Below are 17,388 nucleotides of genomic sequence, written 5' to 3'. Positions count from 1 at the left end.
AACTAATATCTGAGGTAAAGTCTTATTTCCCACTAAGATATTTTGAAGGTTTTCTTGCATTTTCTATTTTCTCCACTTACCCAGTGCCACTTTTGAAAAATTAAAAAATCCTCTGACAAAATAAGAAGAAAATATATAAACAGTGGTCCGAGTTCTGCCACATACTGCTTTGTGTTCACAGAAGACTGTACAATGAAAAAGCAATAGTGAACAGAGGTAGAAAATGGCTGAGTATAAAGCTGCCTTAAGTCCATGTGGCCACCCTTGCTTCCTTTAAAAAAAAGTTAAAGGTGATGAGGAAAGAGGATACTGCCCACCAATATGGCAGTTGTTCAACAGTGTATGTCAACAGCAAAGTAGTGTTCATTCAGGTGTAAGCCTGTACCCATACCACATGCAACAGCGCTCTGTGTATGACTAAGCATTGTTCTATGTAGGCGAGAAGTCTCGGTGTCATTAGAGCATTACACTTGCTTTTGCATTAAAAGTATCTTAACTTCAGTATTCTGATTGTAATAGTTAGCTATGGAAATCTGACTACAAGCACCTAATCAGAAGACTTGGCTAGGAGAATGCACAGGGAACTTGATACATGATATTTATCTTAACTGATTAAAAACTAGAACTGTAGATCTCAGTTTAGTTGTTTTTTCACTCTGTGTTTAGCTATTACATGGATTTACCAGTCCTTTCTTCTTTCTCTCTCACCCCATCCATTTTTTTAATATTTCATGTCATAACTATATATTCTACATATATATTTTAATCCATGCCTATTTAGGTGGAGGAGACACCATGATTTTGTCTACAGAGATCCTTATTTTCAAATCTCCTTATCCATCATAATTATTTAAAAGTGAGCTTCTGAGATGCATGCAAGTATTTTCAATATCTACATGAAATAAGCAAACCAGTGAAATAAAACCATTGTCTGGGGTTTTAATTAATTATTAAATAAATAACCATTAAATAAACTTTGATGAGATAGAAAGTCATAGTAACATCACATACAGAACTGTGTAATTCTACAGTCTCAGTAGGATTATTTTGTTCAATAATAGTTTGTGCTCAGGGTGAATAAGGTTGAAGATTCAGACCCAGCAAAGTAATTACAAAAAATGGAAAGCAATAATTCCAGTCAAATAAACAACTCCTTATAGCAGGCACTTAACAATTTGCTTTAAACACTTATGTCCATATCAGAAAAAAATAACTCAGGTGGCATCTTAAGTGATTTATAGTTTGTGCCTACTATCATGTGATTTTCTAGCTCCACTTTAAGAGAAAGTTGCTTTTAAAATTTCCCCTAGAATTCACCATCAATAATTTGCATTTTAGAAACTGAACAAATAAGTGCCCTCTTTCCTCTTCAAAAGAAAAAAATAATATAGGGGAAGAAGAAGAAGAAAAAAAAATATTAACTTTGTAAACGCTGAAGTACCTTTTCAGGATGATGAATTAAATACTGCATGCATCAACTTATCTCAACTGACTTCTGAGGTTTAAACACCTTTTTCCAAAGATTCATATTGCCCATTATAAAAGATTTACTCTTATGCATAACACTCAATTTTGGTCAATTCATATTAACATATTTGCAAAGTGCCTTAAAGTAGGAACCTATGTGCTGAACATTCAGAGAAGTCAAAAGAATTTCACTTATTGATGTGCTGGAGTATGAACTGAGTTTATCTTTAAAAGTCAAATGAAGAAATAGATGTTTCAAGGGCATGTTCCTTCAGATATATACATGAGCACACACAGACACCAACACACACACACACACACTAACGAGTTTTCCCAAGGACTGTCTGCATTCAAACACTCTCTCTGGTGTTCTATTGTTCTGTAGCACCATGAGAAAGGAAGTACTACTGGAATTATATCAATCTTTGCTTCATGGAGAAAGTCTTAGAGACTTCTGCTTACAAATGAACAAAGGCTAGTATTCATGCATTTGGCTCTACAGTCCTGGAAGAAGGAAAAAGGGATAACAAAAGAAATCGTGCCTATGAAAATAGTGTTTTCCCAGAAAAAAAGATTAGACTGAAAATATATTTATTTATTTTTCAGTTGCCTGAAAGTGCTGGTGAGCTTTACTATTTTTTCAGGCTTTTTGGAAGCTGAAGGAAGTTGGGGGAACATTTTTAGGCTAAGTGTGTGCTCTTAATCTTAAAGTAGGTAACTGTAGCCTATTTGCATGGTCTGTGTGCACAAAAAAGTGCCTGAAGGAATATACCCATAAGGCCCATACCTGGGCCCTTTAGTGACTTCTGTGAATTTTCAGTGTTTGGACATGCTTAGATGATGCTGGGAAGCACCTACTTTGCAGATCTTGACCTTTATAACCTGCTTTTGTTTCAGCACACAGCCTTCAGCAGTGGCACTGGGGTACTGAACAAAAATAAGGAGTCACTCCCAGCCATTTGCCAGTGATCAACAACACGTACAAATTAAATACCTCTCCAAAAAAATAGGAGTAGACATATGAAATGAACATATGTTCACAAATGCACAGTTTAATATTAAGTAAATTTATGAAAATTCAGTGCTTACGGAATTCAGTATTTTTCTCTATTGTGATTAATTCATGGATAATACAGAATTATAGAGAGTCTATGATGTTTTAGCATATTGAATTCCCATCTTCTTTGTGGGATTTCTCCTAAACGCCATATTTCCACCAAGTTCACCGCTTCCTGCATTACCAGCCTACCGCTTGAGAAACTGAAACTACAAGTGTTTTTTTCCTGTCTGGATAGATTTTGTTTGAGGGGGTGCTCTAATAATTCTAGTGCTTCAATAAAAGGAAAATACCTTGAGAGAGTCAAGTATTTGTATAGAATCAGGTATACCCTATTCTTAGCAAGTAGTTTTCTTGAAGATCCTCATCTAGAGTCTCACAACAGGCATTAGAGAGTGTCAGATATTTCCAGAGAGTAATTTATCCCATCTTAAGACAGCTGTCTGAAATAAGTGGGAGGAAACAGTCTCTAGGGGTGCTTCTTTCTTCCCTTTGATTTGAAAGTGTAGATAGCTAGATTAGTCTAGATAACTAACTTTTAGACAGATAAAAATCAGCTCAGATGACACCTGTCCTGGTTATCTCTCCTTAAGTCATTCTAGATCTACTCATCTTGGCCAAGGACCAAAAAAGCCTGTCAGCCAGCAGCTCCCAGCCTAAGGTCAGGGCCCCCTTACAATTGCTTATGCAAGGTCACAGGAAATTCAAATGGATAAAGGGTGGTCTTACAGAAATCAGTAGAAGTTTTCAGTAAAGTTACCTACCAAAAATACAGAAGTCACTTCTAGTCTCACTCTAAATACAATACGTGATTTTGGAAACACTGAGGACTAAGTAGCTCTCTCCCAGCACTGCAGCTGTAAACAACCACAAACGTAACTAATTCAGGAAAAGCTGGAAATATGAGCTATGTCTCCACAGAACTGAGCACTACAGCAATCATGGGTTGCACATCCCATAGGACATAGCATGGCAAAACAGATAAGGGTCTTGTGACACAGATTAGGTTCACTGTCATTTCCCCCATCAGTTCAGAGCTGGACCACAACACAAGGAATGTTTAAAACCATTTTTTTTTCTCAGTTGTATCTCCTGAGATCTGCTTATCTCCTGCAGGCTTATCAGGAGAAACAAGGGAGCTTAAAATTTCACCCCTCACTAGTACTCATCAAGGACAGTGGCAGTGCAGAGCTGTGATAGTTGAATAGCCATGCAGCTCCCACTCAAATGAAGGCTAACGGAGAGAATTTCCAACAAGGACGACATGGAATTTTCTTCTCAGGGTTGTGCCCTAGTCCGGGTACACACTCCAAAAGCTTCACTGCAAAGTTAAACCCTTGAACAGAATAACAAAACTGAGTCTGGGAACCTCACAAGACAGGCTCTTTCATAACTTTTTCTCTCCTTTCAGCTGCTCATGGAGGTCACAACTTCTGCACAAAGCAAAAAAACCCTTCTCAGGATATTTTGTGAACCTAGCGTCTAGAAGATAGAGGAAGGATGCAAAATAAAGATAGATATCCTTCTTTAATCAAAAAAGTATTTATTCTGGCAGTGGTTATACTAGACTGAGGTAAATTGTAGGGAGTCACAAGGTCGTCTTACACTGGCCAGTGAAGAGACTAATAGGTAAGAGCTTGACTTACTCAAGCCAGGTGGGGAAGCACCCATCTGCATTTAACAAAGAAAGTGGTGTGTTGTTTATCCCTGTATATGCAGAAACACAGAGAGGCACAAGAACTTCTGCCCATTTTGAGCCTGAATTCAGGTTTAGTTTGACTATCCAGTAAGATTTCCTTTCCTCTCACCTCCACAGAGTGCATGTCAGCTACAAACTAGATAAAGATTCAGATCTGTCTTCCATCCTCGACTCTGCCATTGACACTGTGCATCCCTCTTAACTCATCATTGTCTCAATTTTTTCCCGTGTAACACAAGAACAATAAATAGTCATTTATAGCAAGCATTCAGATCTGTACATTGGAGACAATATTGTCTATGTGCAAAACATTAATCTTTGTCTGGTTTTGTAACTATTTATTTCTTTAAACTAGTGAGACTGTCCATAATGGTTTCTCTATTAAGAATGTAGTTTAGCACTTTGATTTCCACTTGTATGGATTTGGGGGGGATTGCTTTTGTTTTACAAAACAGGTTCACATCTTCCAGCCTTGTGGCAAACTTTATGAAGACATAAAATTCTTTATTCTTTGCAAAATTTGCCACAAGGTTGGAAGACATTCTCTTACACAAACTTCTATTTTTAAATGTTAGAAAACATAAATGTTTCAATTGTCAAAACAGCTTTTCAGAATAAATTACCTATGTAAAAAAAAAAGTTGAAAACCTAATGATGTACTTTGGGGCAGTACTTCCTTTTTAAAGTACAAAGGGATTTGTTGTGCGCTCAGGTCGTCAGCTTTCCACTAACAAGGCATATTGTCTCATGAACATACTTTAAGAAAAGTTAAAGGAACAAATGTACTGTAGGTTGACTGGCAGTTCAAAGGCTTCGAAGTCTCTCTGGAGTCTTTTCCTCTAAAAAATGACATTAACTATGATTCATCAATCAGTGGTTTATGTAACCTGATAGCATTTCACTTTCACTATCCATCAAGTCCCCAAGTTTTTTGGTGTGTGATAATATGCTTTGTGTGCAGAGATAGCGTCAGGCTAGGTACTGGTTACTAGAAAATGCTTAAAGGTGATACCCTTCACATTTCTAGGTACACTTTACACAGGGACCTTTTCTAAGACAACTCAATCCTAAAAGGTGTGAAACATCCCGAGTGGAAGCTCCAGAAACATGGGTGAACTTGTGGGAATCTGGCACAGAGCTATGCATCTACTTGTGAGCACAGCTTTCTAGATACAAACACTTCATTTTTAAAACACAGGAAATTTTCATAGGATCCCCCAGAACGGGTATTCTTGCTCAGAAAGGTTTAAGGTTTAAGTTCCATGAAATATACATCCTCTTTTGACAATGGAAATTAAAGAACTGACTTTGAATAACAGTGTACATTTAAGACTTTCTAATAAAAAATACCTTACCTCTATGGTGACAATTTTTATGGTTCTTTTAACAGTTGTTTATTCAACTGCTACAGACTATTAAGAGTATTATAAAAGGCAACAGGATGATATATGACCTAGAGCAGTGGGCTGTAATGATCCATAAAACCATGGAGAAGATTATGACTGTTTATGACAACTGTTTATAAAATAATTTAAGAATGTCTTAAACCTTCATTGACATGAAATTATATGAAATGCTATGTTGATGTGTAATTATATATGATATTGCCAACATTCTTCATTTGTTAACACAATACCAATAAGTAGGAACAGTGTGGCAATGTGACAGTTCTCTAAAACAAAACTAGCCATTTACAGCCTGTGGGAATGCATCAGGAAGGGGTACAGGGCCTCTGTGAAGAGTAACAAAATCAAGCCTACAGTCACTAGAATCGTAGCCACTAGCCAGATGTCTACCCCTCCAGCTGGAAACGCGTAGGATTCCTGTAAATCAAGGAGAGAAAAAAAAAAAAAAGAAAAAAAAAAAAGACCACCAATCTAGACAATAGTTTATGCAGTAGAAAAGACTCTGAACCTGAAAGCAGAGCTCAAGATACCCATTCTAAATAAACAGTACCTACTCAACACCCACAGAATTTAAAGACAGTTGTCCTGAAGTATGTTCTCTGCTGCTCTGCACAAGGTTCTTTTCAGAATCAAATGCTATGGTAAGATGAGTTTTCAGCTTTGTCCCATTGAAACTGTAGCATTCATTGGCACAATATTTGTTAATATGAAATTATTTTAATATGTTAATGATTGAAAGTTTCCAGAGCCTCAGGGTTTTTTTGCTTTGCAATACTACAGTGCCTTCAATTTTCCACTTGGTATTTGGTTCACTAACAGTTTATTGCAAAAAACATCATCTTTTGAATCAGCCATGTCACTTGTAGCTCCTAAAGTATTTGTGAGACCTCACAATTTAAATACTGACTTTTCCATACCATTCATGTTTTCTGTTAGCAGGCACTATCCCAGCCAAAAGTGGAGTGGTTGTTAAACAGATAGAAACCACAATATTTGGTGCAAAAGACACTAACTACCATAACAAAGCAAAAATCCACTCAATTTTTCCAGATATATATGCTGAAGTCCTAATGAATTTTTAATGACTTCTTACAGTAGAGAGACAATTTCATGTACTGATTCACACTCCCTGTGCTTATCAAAATCTTTTTTCATCTCCAAGTAGAATGAAAAGGTCAGGTCTTGCACTCACACATACAATAATCCAAGCATACAGTAAATGCAGCCCTACTGCACTTCTCTTTGAAGAAGGGCTATCTTATTTTGCAGCCGCATGTGCCGACATACCATAAGTAAGTTAATTTATGTTTCATGGTATTGTCAACATAAATCCTCCTACGTAAGCTAGTACACTGCATTTGCCCTTAGTGAAAAATTATTACTAACATGACTGATTCTCAGTTCAGCGCAATTCTCCTTTTTAAACAGCAGAGAAAATGCCACTATTAATAGCAGAGCTGTCAAGACAGCATAATCTAAAAGACTTGGAGTGTTACAAGACAAAGCCAGATTGTCATCCTCTTGCTGCAGTTTACAGAGAGAAAAAAAAGAAAAAGTCTGATTATTGAAAGTGAGATAGTTTAAAAGAAAACTTAGTTAAAACTTATGCACTGGATTAGGTAGGAAGGGCTGACATGATTCTGTGTAGATTTATTTTGAAACCCAGCAGTTTCTCTTACTGGTGAATGGTTCCATTTGCTCTGTACTTACTAGCGATTTGCCTCCCCTTACATAAGTCTGGGGAGCATGGAGGGTGGTTCCTGGCCTCACTGTATCTTCTACAGATGTCTGTGCTCTTTATAAGATGCTGGGGTGGGGAAAAGGGGGTGGAGAGTTCTCACTGTTACACTTAGTAAATCAGATGCAGCACTTCTACACATACCTAAATCCTTAATCTCTTTTTTTCCTTACAGGAGCATTCAGGGAGACCTCTCCACATTCAGTAGCAATACAGTCACTCTGGACTCTTCTGTAAAGAGAGACCTGTGTAGTCAGCCAGGATACAAATTTAAAACGCACTGACTCTGTAAGGAGATACTCCAAGTAAGCACCATAGCCTTCCTTTTAGCAAAATTATTTGTTCCACTTTGAAGTATACATATGAGTCCACATGTTATAGGACTCCATATACTATTTAGTAGTGGTATGTATACATTACAGCAATATATTTGAAAGCTGAATACCTTTTTATAGGTGAGTTCTTATAGACAGTGACTTCAGAGAATGATCATAGCAGGAAGCAATGGATAGCTTAGGTTACCAGAAAGGAAGAATAGTAGTACTATTTCATACTACTTATTTACCATTGGCACTGTCTAGACCCCTTGTAAGTGACATTGATAACCAAAGGAGAGATATGCTTTTGCTTATACTTTTGGAAGCAGGTTGCAGAAGAGACAGGGGAAAAGAAAATCAAGAATTTAAACCTGTTGTATTCAAAGTTAAATTGTTGGATGCAAGTCAGCAGAAGCCATGCAATTAACACTCTATAAACTGTAGGTAGGAATGGCATTAGGAACTATAACTCATCAATCACTGTGCTGTCAGTTCTGACTTTTCTGATCTAAACATGGGGTTTATTCCTCTTGCTTGGGAGTTTCCCAGCTACAGGAACTGATTCAGCACAAACTCTGCTCATTCTCAGAACGATCATTAGCAATAGCCCTTTGAGGCTACACTATTGTTCTGTCAATGTTGTGAGCTGACTAGCATAAAACATCATAAAAGTCAGATTTAAGATATTGTTAACTATCCAAATGACTTCTTTCCATTTGCTAGTCAATTCCATGGATGGCCACCCTTCATTTCTGAATCACCTGGTTTTTCCACTGGGGGAGAAATGATTAACTTTGCTCCTATTACCTCTTCCGCTTCTTCGTCCACATTTCTTCCACAGGTTTAACATCAGTTTGGGGATTAACAAAAGCAGCTCTTTGAGTTTTTATCAGTGTTGAAATGGCCCACACCAAATAGGAGTAACAAGGAAAGTTGTGCTAGCACAAGCATATTTGATAAAACAATATTTGAACAAAGCAGATACACACAGCTTAAGTGCTAACAGTAGCAAATTACAACTCCACACACCAGAAAATACAAACGTTGTAGTACTCATCAATATAGTAACAAGCAAGAAATACTGGGAAGAGAGTAAAAATTTTCAGACTTTTGCATCCAAATGTAAAAATTTAGGGAACAATCCGGGTTCCTAATCATACCTGTCTAGTGTAATTTTAGATTCCCTCTGATATTCCCCCTAGTCTGCAGTTGCTACAACAGTGTCCTACTAGCCAGGTTCATGCATGTCAGTCCTCGATATCCTAGGACATCTAAAATGATAGCAGAAAACTATGTTTAGGCACCTGATTTACTCCTCTAATTTCAGATTTGGCCATTTGAACACAAGGCACTTAGACTTTTTCAGAGGTGCTGACACTATCAACAAAACCTTATTTTGATACTTTACTTTGGGTTTGAAGCTTGATTCAGACTTATTTAACAGGAATCAAAGGCTAATAAAATTGTTATAAAAATGAAACAATTTTGTCAGATCACATGGAACATTCTGCTCAACTCGTCTAACAGTTACAAGCAGTGACACATGCATCATTCTGTTTCATTAGTGGTAATATTTACACTGATGCATATTAATGCTGTTGCTATTATGATTTCTGGTTTATTCAAAAAATTGAAATATGCTTATTTCAGGTTAATGCCTAAAGCTTTTCCTTTTCTTTTTTGATACAACAGGAAAACTAAAAAGTGAGTTATTCACACACTTATAGTTCCTGGTAACTGAGCAACGATGTAATTTACTGGAGACATTTACCTTACACAGCAGAACAGCATCTGGTAAAGTGCATGCAACAGGTAATATGGCTTTTTGTCACTCTCACAAATGGGAAAGAGACATCCATTCCCAAAAGTCTTAATGCCTGTTATTAATGTTATTAAGCAAATGTGGAACTCAGAAATTGAAAAGCAGCCATTAAAAGTGGGAAACAGCTGTCCACCAGGTGTCAAGAATAGGCTAAGAAACAGATAAATATGAGAAAGAGAGGGAGACAACCTTAAATGTTAGGAACTGAGCACATAAGAGAGTTAATGCACTCCTGGAATTCATTTCACATACATTTAGACACCTGCAGTGTAAACATCTCCACCTAAGCGAGTCACCCAAGCCTGTTTTTATAGTCAAAAAGGAAAAAGAGGCACAAATCGTCTAAGCTATTTTAGACTTGTGCATTAGAAACAGGCACTAGAATGGTCTCTCTATTCATCTCACTTTTAGTCAAATAAATCCCACTCCCCAGTATATAAAAGCAGCAGTCACTTGAGACGAGGCTAGTTTCCTGTTCCTCTGCTGCCAGTACATTACAGTGCAGAGCATGTTCACCATCTTGCAACTCTAGACATTTATGCATGCAGTTTCCAGAAGGAACAGGGGCATTGGCGTACCATATCTTCTACATTCTTTGTAAACCTCAGCTCTGGTGTCCCCTAACACTCATACAGGCACAATACTTTAGACAAATCTTTTCATACAGACTTAAACACCAGTATAAATATGTAAAATTACCATGTAACTACTCAGGATGGAATTGGTCATGGGTTTCTTTATTGAGAATACTTGATTTTTTCCTTAGGCTCATAACATTTGTTATGCACAGTAATAAAGGGTTTTTTCTAAAATCAAAGTTAAGAAACTTTGTCAGTGATAAAAATAGTTTTCTAACCACTTCATTGAATAGTACTAACTGCACAGTACTTAGTGCCAGGTTCTTGAAATTTGAGTTATGAATAGTTCTGCTGTCAAAGAGATTCCACAATTTCATATTCTAATCTTGTTTGTGTGGGAAAACACTATTCCCACCTAAGAGAACTTGTAAGAGAAGCCATAATACCTTAATTTTGTTAATATTACATCTGACTAATAGCTTGATAGACTTCTTGCTGACTCTGCCAAAATGCTATGTGGCCCAGGAGGCAAGCAATGGTCCTGGGACATCATGACCCCAGTTTCATTTCTACAATACACTCAAGAATCAGCCTTTCTGTTCTTCCCTCAAAGCATAAGAGGGTCCCCAAGGCCACTTGCAGGACAGCTGAAATTAGGATTTGGGACCAATATTTCTTTGAAAAGCCTGTTTCACTTTTCTTATGTTAACCCATAGCTTGATGCAAGTTTGACAGAACCACCATTCACTTAGATGCCTTAAAACATAAGAGATTCTGAATATTCAGTCCAGTCTTTTAAAACCTTAGATGCAAACTGCATCTGATCTATCCATTGCTTTTCAGGAGTTGAAACAACATGAGCTTACCTTTTCACAAGAGCTGAGCATACACACCACTACTGAGTGTCAGTGGGACCCAGATCTCTTCTCACCTCAGAAGAAGCGCACCAAGGCATTTTCAAGTTCAATATTCAAGCAGTCAATATTGGCTGGTGTCTATCACCAGCCAGATTATTTGCATAATTGTTTTTTTAGCACAATTCTATCTCTGTAAAATGGGTCTACTCATGCCTTCATTTCAGAGGAATGAAATTGCTACAGTGAAAATAACACCAGAATGTTACTTTGTTGTAGTCAAATGCTACAGTGAAAATAACAGCTGAAGACTCTTTGAGAGATAAACTTGTTTCAGATATTGCACAGAACATATTGTGATGGTGAAGATAAAACAACAGTATACTTACATCTCTTACAGAGGGACTGCGCATCCAGGATGACAGGAACCTGTGGGGGGCGGGGGGGAAAGTACACAATCGTATTGTTAAAAACAGAGAGTAAAATATCCAGAAGCAGCATCCCTTTTTTTTTTAAAAAAAAAAAAAAAAAAAAAGAACAAAAAAACCCCAAACATTTTGTCACTTGCTAGAACCTTATTTGCAGACTAGCTATTGTATCACATTAAGAGGCTACTATCCCAGCTAAATATTCCTTCTGTATTCAACTCGAGTAGCACAAATGCCCGAAGAGAGCCAACACTGGAACTTTAGCCATTTCGGTGAAAATCTAGTGTTACAGACTAAACCAACAAAACAGGGGGCTTCCAGTTAAGGCAATGTACCTGGCATTGAAGCAGTTATGAATTAATTTATGTTCTCTGGGGATATGGAAGATGTGTACAATAACTTCCTATCACAGAAAACTTTGCCTGAGCTTTTGTGCCAGCATCTTAACATCCATAAATAATTGAAAGACCTGTTTTCCGAAGGCATTTGGGCACATAAAGGCAACTAATAAGACGGGGGGGGGGGGGGGGGGGGGGAGGAGAAAAAAAGAAAAAAGTAATTTGCCTAATTCCCACTGAAACTGGGAAAAAATGGTTCTAATCTGTATCCTTGGAAATCTGCAGTCAGGTAATTTATTGACACTGGATTTAGTCTATTAAAAGCTGTATATTTTTCCCTGAACCATGCTCTGTGCACACTAGAGAAATAAATGTGCACAGGCAGCCTTTATTTTGACATTTCCTAGCTTTTTAATCCTAGTCTTTGCTGCCTTAAGAATATTAATTGACACAATTTTCAAAGAATCTACCAGTGTTAGTAAAACATAAGATTTTACATTAATAATGAGAATTTTCATTCATATATATACTTTACTGAAAAATGTACATGATTTCTACCTTGTTACTCTGAATGATCACCCTATCTGTCAATTTCAATAATTTTCACTCTTTTCTTATTCCTCATACAGCTTTTACCCCTTCAAATATTTTTTCTGTTTTGATCATTACATACCTCTACAACAAACCTCCACAACTTTAACTATTCTACCTTTTCTAAGATAACTGTTTTCTTATATTTCAATTATCAGTGATCTGTCATTTCATCTACTCTAGCTTTCTTTATAACTTTTGTTACCTTATTTAGCCCTTGAAAACACCCACAGGGAATATTACCTCAGCATCTTATCAGAACTGTAAAGCTGAGGCTACGGTTCTGATGTGCAATATGCTATTACAGTATCTTCACGAGGACATCCTGCATATACCAGGTTAATATTTACTGATGTGCTAATGTAATAATGACCTTTCTGCCTCTCCTCCTCTCTGGGGTACTTTCTATCTATAGGGCTGGGAATTAATGACAGTCTCTCTGTGCTGCCTGATGTCAGAGCTGAGAAAGGTGTGAAGGATATATAAGAGCCGTATTATTTGTCGGAAGGAAGGGAGAAAAGGGGTACTCCAGAGCTAGATGCAAGTGTGGAATTGTTGCGTGCAGCCTTCTTGCTAACACAGGCGTGCTGCTTCACTTAGCTCCCTGACCACTAAAAGGTAAACAATTTCCCTTTTTTTCTTACTTAGGATGCAGAGCAACAGATGTGCTTTCAGGAAAGCACAATATTTCTCATTATTCATCAACAGCATTTTTCAGGAAAAGTCTAAGATAACTTCAAGGTAAATTGCACTTGGGACCAGAATTTCAGACTGAGACTTGTCAGGAAATCCAAACTGCAGATAAGGGAAAGAGGATTGAATCTACTAGATGGAAAATGAACATTTGCTGTTGAGAGCTATCTGTCTGAAACTGCGCTGTGTCACTAAACTTAGGGGGATCATTTTTTTACTCTAGCCTGTGAAAATGACTAGCTGCTGTTGATTTAGGACAGAATGGGCACCAGTAATACAATATGCTGAAGATTATTTGGGTTTGCTTTCAGTTTTGAATCATTATTCTTTTCAGAAAGTTTGGAAGCAAAGATGTGCAACCTAAAGCTGTCGGTTTTCTTCATTGCACTTTCTGTCACTCTGAGCTGTTTGGAATCTACACCTATTGAGAAGTGAGTAATAAATAATCATATTCATTTCTTTTTAGGGGAAAACACGTTCAGATTGTTGCATGAAATTTTTTTTTTTTTTGCTTTCATGTCTCAAATAATACAAGCAAAAATAGAGGTATTCAATTTCACAGGGTATTTTATTGTTGTTTAAAGATTACTATCTGTGGCTGATGATCTATCTGATGGTAATTCCAAGAGACAAGGATGGATATTGCCAGTAATGTCACAGAATACACTCTCAGGACTTAGTGAGGAAATGCCAGAACAACCAGCAGCAAAGACAAAAAGGTATTGATTTTCCTTGTTTCTCCTAGTCATATCAGCTAGGATTAAACTATGAAGTAAACTTCGTGCCAGTGATATTGTTACTTGACTCTTTGCGTCTGATGTTTATTCTCAAAAAGAGCTTAAAATACCCGTCTTCTTGTAAATACAGCCATGCTGTAAGCCTAAAGATCAAAGCATTCAGGGTAGAAAGTGAAACCCAGAGACAAAAATTGCAGATCATTTAATAACTTTACATAAATTAGAAAGGCTACAAATACTACATTGCCTTTAGAAGAAAGGTGTATTTTAAAAGGGACTTTTCTTAAATTTGTCACATTTCCAAGCCTGAAAGGGGGGGCGGGGGAGGGAGGGGGAATATATATATACCCTTCTTAGTAACACTAATGCTTTGCTAGAATGGAATTATTTTATAATATAACTGTTTCCTGTAAGTAAGTATTATTTCATTACAGAGTTAAATATCAATTTAATCATGGAAAGAAGGAAAATAAGCAATCACCTCTGACAGAATTTAACTTGTCTGAAATGCATTCATGTTTATAAATCCATAAATCCAATTTTGGGTAACTTCTTTATGAATAAAATAGCATTTCAAAAAGTGTTTGCAGTTGTACTAAAAGATAAACAGCACTGAACTATTCTATGTTCGTCAGGCTTCTTTCAATGACAATTCTGTTATGGATAGATTCAGTAAATACACATGTCTGTATAGTTGCCTGTTTCTTTCTCTTTGAATTTATAAATTTATTATATATGACAATTTGGTTATCTTCCAAAATATTTTGATAATGGAGACTAAGTTCCCACATTTTTACAGCTATTACTTTAAAGAAAATAATAACAATTGTAATACTCAAACACAAGACATCACCTTTATGAGTGTGGTATGCCTTATCTGCTTTTCTATACAATGGTATACAATGGCCTTGGTATACAATGTCTTACTGGGTGAACTGTCTCATTGAAGCACATATTCAATTAATGGTGACAGATCAGAGACCTAACAGGTATAATGGGTTCAGTCAGGCTAGACGTCAGCTAGAAATCTAGTAGCTTCCTGTAAGGACTGGAGTTTTAAACTTGGAGTGTCAGGGCCTGATTTTGTACCTCTAACGAGAAAGAGAATTCTGCCTCCACAAATAAATCAGGATCTCCATGAGAACTAGCTGCTCTTTGAACTTCATATGTTAAGGGCTTGATTAAACTCTTTTAAAATCAATAGAAATAACCCACGGAAATCTCAGAGAGTCTATATCAAGCCTTATCCAACTATTTCCTTTAATACAATTACATATTTAAAATATTAATTGCTTAGAAATTTGCCAATGAAGAATCAGTGTAATACAGACATTTCTCTCACAATTGCTATTCCATTTGGATTCTTAGATCAATACAAATAACTCTAAAAGAACAGATGACATTTTAGATAACAGATTCAATCAATCAATAGGAAAAGGAACTCATTGGTAATTGCTCAGAGTTTGAAACTGGGAAATTGTCACTCTTCACAGTAAATTTTTGCTGCAAACTGTTGTCTACCTCATGACCCATCAACATGAATAAGCCCAAGAAGATTAACAATAACTCAAAAAGCAATTTTAGCAAGCAAGTATTTCTGTCTGAAGGAACAACATAGTGGCCTGAGAAACAAACCTGAAAACCCAAGCTCTCCCAAGCTAACAGTTTTACTTTGATTAAAAAAAAAAATAAAAATCCCATACTACATAAGTTCTATCTGGAGTCCTGTAAATGGTCTGCTGGTTCAAACAATAAAATATTATTTTTAGATATGGACTCTTCCATGGACACTCTTTAAAGTCTCATAAAGCAAATTATTATCAACGCCTACCACAACAGCATTTTCAAGTTCCTGGTGTTTCAACAGCTTTTCAGTAGTGAAGAAATCTCTGTTTAAACAGAGCTAAATCTTAAGTGGTACTGAAGTTGGCAGAAGCTGGCAATGCCTGCCACCTCTCATAATATGTGGTGCAGTTGGGAGAAAGAGTCTTTGGGCTCAATCCACTTGATGTGGAGTGGAAGATTGCTGTTCACTTCAGTGAGAGCAGTATATGATTCTGTGGGAACAAGAGAACTAAATAAATGTTAGTGATTGTCATTATGTTAGTAATCCTTATGATATCAGCAAGAGCTCTAAATAGATTTAGAAGTTGAGCTTAAAGCTAAACATTTATTCATTGTTTTCACTTACTGCCTTAACTATACTATCATTACAGGTTTTCTAGATGGCATAAGCTGCTATGCAGAATATCAATAAAAATTACATATGACTGTTAAGGTCTTTGCATTTAAATAACCCCCATCATTAAAACTGATAATAGCATACAGCACAAGATTTTTTTTCAGGCACAAAGTAGGTGGTAGGAAGATTGTAATGTTCCTGTATTTGTGCACATATTAAAAGAACTCCCACATTAGCACAGCTCAAATGCCTGTTAGAGGTGGCACACTTGATTGCTCATCATTTGACTTAATCTTGGCTCTTTTTGTTTCATCTTAGTAGTCACCATCTGGAGAAACGGAAATGCAACACCGCTACATGCGTGACACAACGCTTGGCTGACTTTTTAGTTCGTTCCGGCAACAACATCGGAGCAATTTATTCACCTACGAATGTGGGGTCCAATACATATGGAAAGAGGGACACAGCTGGGCTTTTAAGGAGAGACCCCTAAAACAATGCACAGCTTCAGGGTGTTAAAATGACTACTGATACAGTTTTCATTAGGAGCTCAGTTTTTAATGTATCAATAACTTCTTGGTCATTTATTACTTGTACAGTCTTAACAGTGCCTTGTTTTCTGTGTGTGCGTGTGTATGGGTATGTGATTTATGTTCACCATTTCACTGTGCATGTACAATGACATGCATAGGGTACTGTTTCAACTCCATTAAGAACTCCAGAAATCTGCTTGTCAAATTTCTTTGTAAAAAATATATATATATATATCACAATAATAAATGGAAAAGTAATTGCAACAGGTTTTATTTTTATTATTATTATTATTAAAAGGATGAAAAAGATAACCATGATGTATATGTCTTTATAGTCACAGTTTGGTAAGAGAAAGAAATCATCTTAATTAAGACCAACAAAAATCAGAATGCTAACAGAAGTTATGTCCTAATGAAAGTAAAACATAAGAATCTTCTGGTTTTGAAACATCTACAGTGTCTTGTTTTGCACAATTGAAGGAACAACTAGATGAGACAAGATGGCTGCATTGTGCATCTGATTATACCAGTTAACTGACTGGTCTCTTTCCACCTTAACATGCATTAAGCAAGTAGAAGTGGTCTTGCAGCACAGATTTCCATACATACTGAGCATGGGATTTTAAGAACTTACAGTTCTTACTTTAAGATGGTATTGGTAAAATGTAAGCATAATGAGCATAAGTGTTTTTAAATATAAATAAAAGAAAACTCAGTTAACGAGCTAGCAGAAACACCTGTCCTTAGGTATTCCTTTCCTTGAACTAGAGTAACAAAGGGAAGAGACAAAACCAAGCATCAAAACATTTCATAGAAACAGGGTATCTGTCCACTGGCATATTTACATTGCTACCAAAATCCAAGAAAACAATTTTGGAGATGGGCAGACCTTAATGGAAATTTGACAGTGTTATTTACTCCTACCTCAGCCCAGTATCAGTGCAGGCT

General features: G+C 36.6%; 1 protein-coding gene across 2 annotated transcripts; it reads left to right on the top strand.

Annotated features, from left to right (window-relative positions):
- Positions 1-12,815: 12,815 nt before the first annotated feature.
- On the top strand, positions 12,816-16,491 carry IAPP (islet amyloid polypeptide). 2 transcript variants are annotated; one of them, XM_049822116.1, is made up of 4 exons: positions 12,816-12,913; positions 13,323-13,419; positions 13,573-13,707; positions 16,226-16,491. In XM_049822116.1, exons 2-4 carry the CDS (start codon positions 13,340-13,342, stop codon positions 16,398-16,400), a joined length of 390 nt encoding a protein of 129 aa, XP_049678073.1. In that variant the 5' UTR covers positions 12,816-12,913; positions 13,323-13,339; the 3' UTR covers positions 16,401-16,491. The 2 variants fall into 2 exon arrangements, with proteins under 2 accessions (XP_049678073.1, XP_049678072.1); XM_049822115.1 differs by lacking the exon at positions 12,816-12,913 and adding an exon at positions 12,952-13,036.
- The last annotated feature ends 897 nt before the right edge of the window (positions 16,492-17,388 follow it).

Source organism: Accipiter gentilis, chromosome 18 (assembly GCF_929443795.1).
Source record: "Accipiter gentilis chromosome 18, bAccGen1.1, whole genome shotgun sequence".
Taxonomy (NCBI): domain Eukaryota; kingdom Metazoa; phylum Chordata; class Aves; order Accipitriformes; family Accipitridae; genus Astur; species Astur gentilis.
Note: the sequence above shows the minus strand (reverse complement) of the source record. Positions and strands in the feature narration are given on the sequence as shown.

What these genes read in the sequence shown, in the direction of transcription:
- IAPP (XM_049822116.1), top strand. Translation starts at nt 13,340, where the DNA reads ATGTGCAACCTAAAGCTGTCGGTTTTCTTCATTGCACTTTCTGTCACT. An exon ending in GAATCTACACCTATTGAGAA is followed by an intron (nt 13,420 to 13,572) that starts GTGAGTAATAAA and finishes TGTTGTTTAAAG; the next exon opens with ATTACTATCTGTGGCTGATG. An exon ending in CCAGCAGCAAAGACAAAAAG is followed by an intron (nt 13,708 to 16,225) that starts GTATTGATTTTC and finishes GTTTCATCTTAG; the next exon opens with TAGTCACCATCTGGAGAAAC.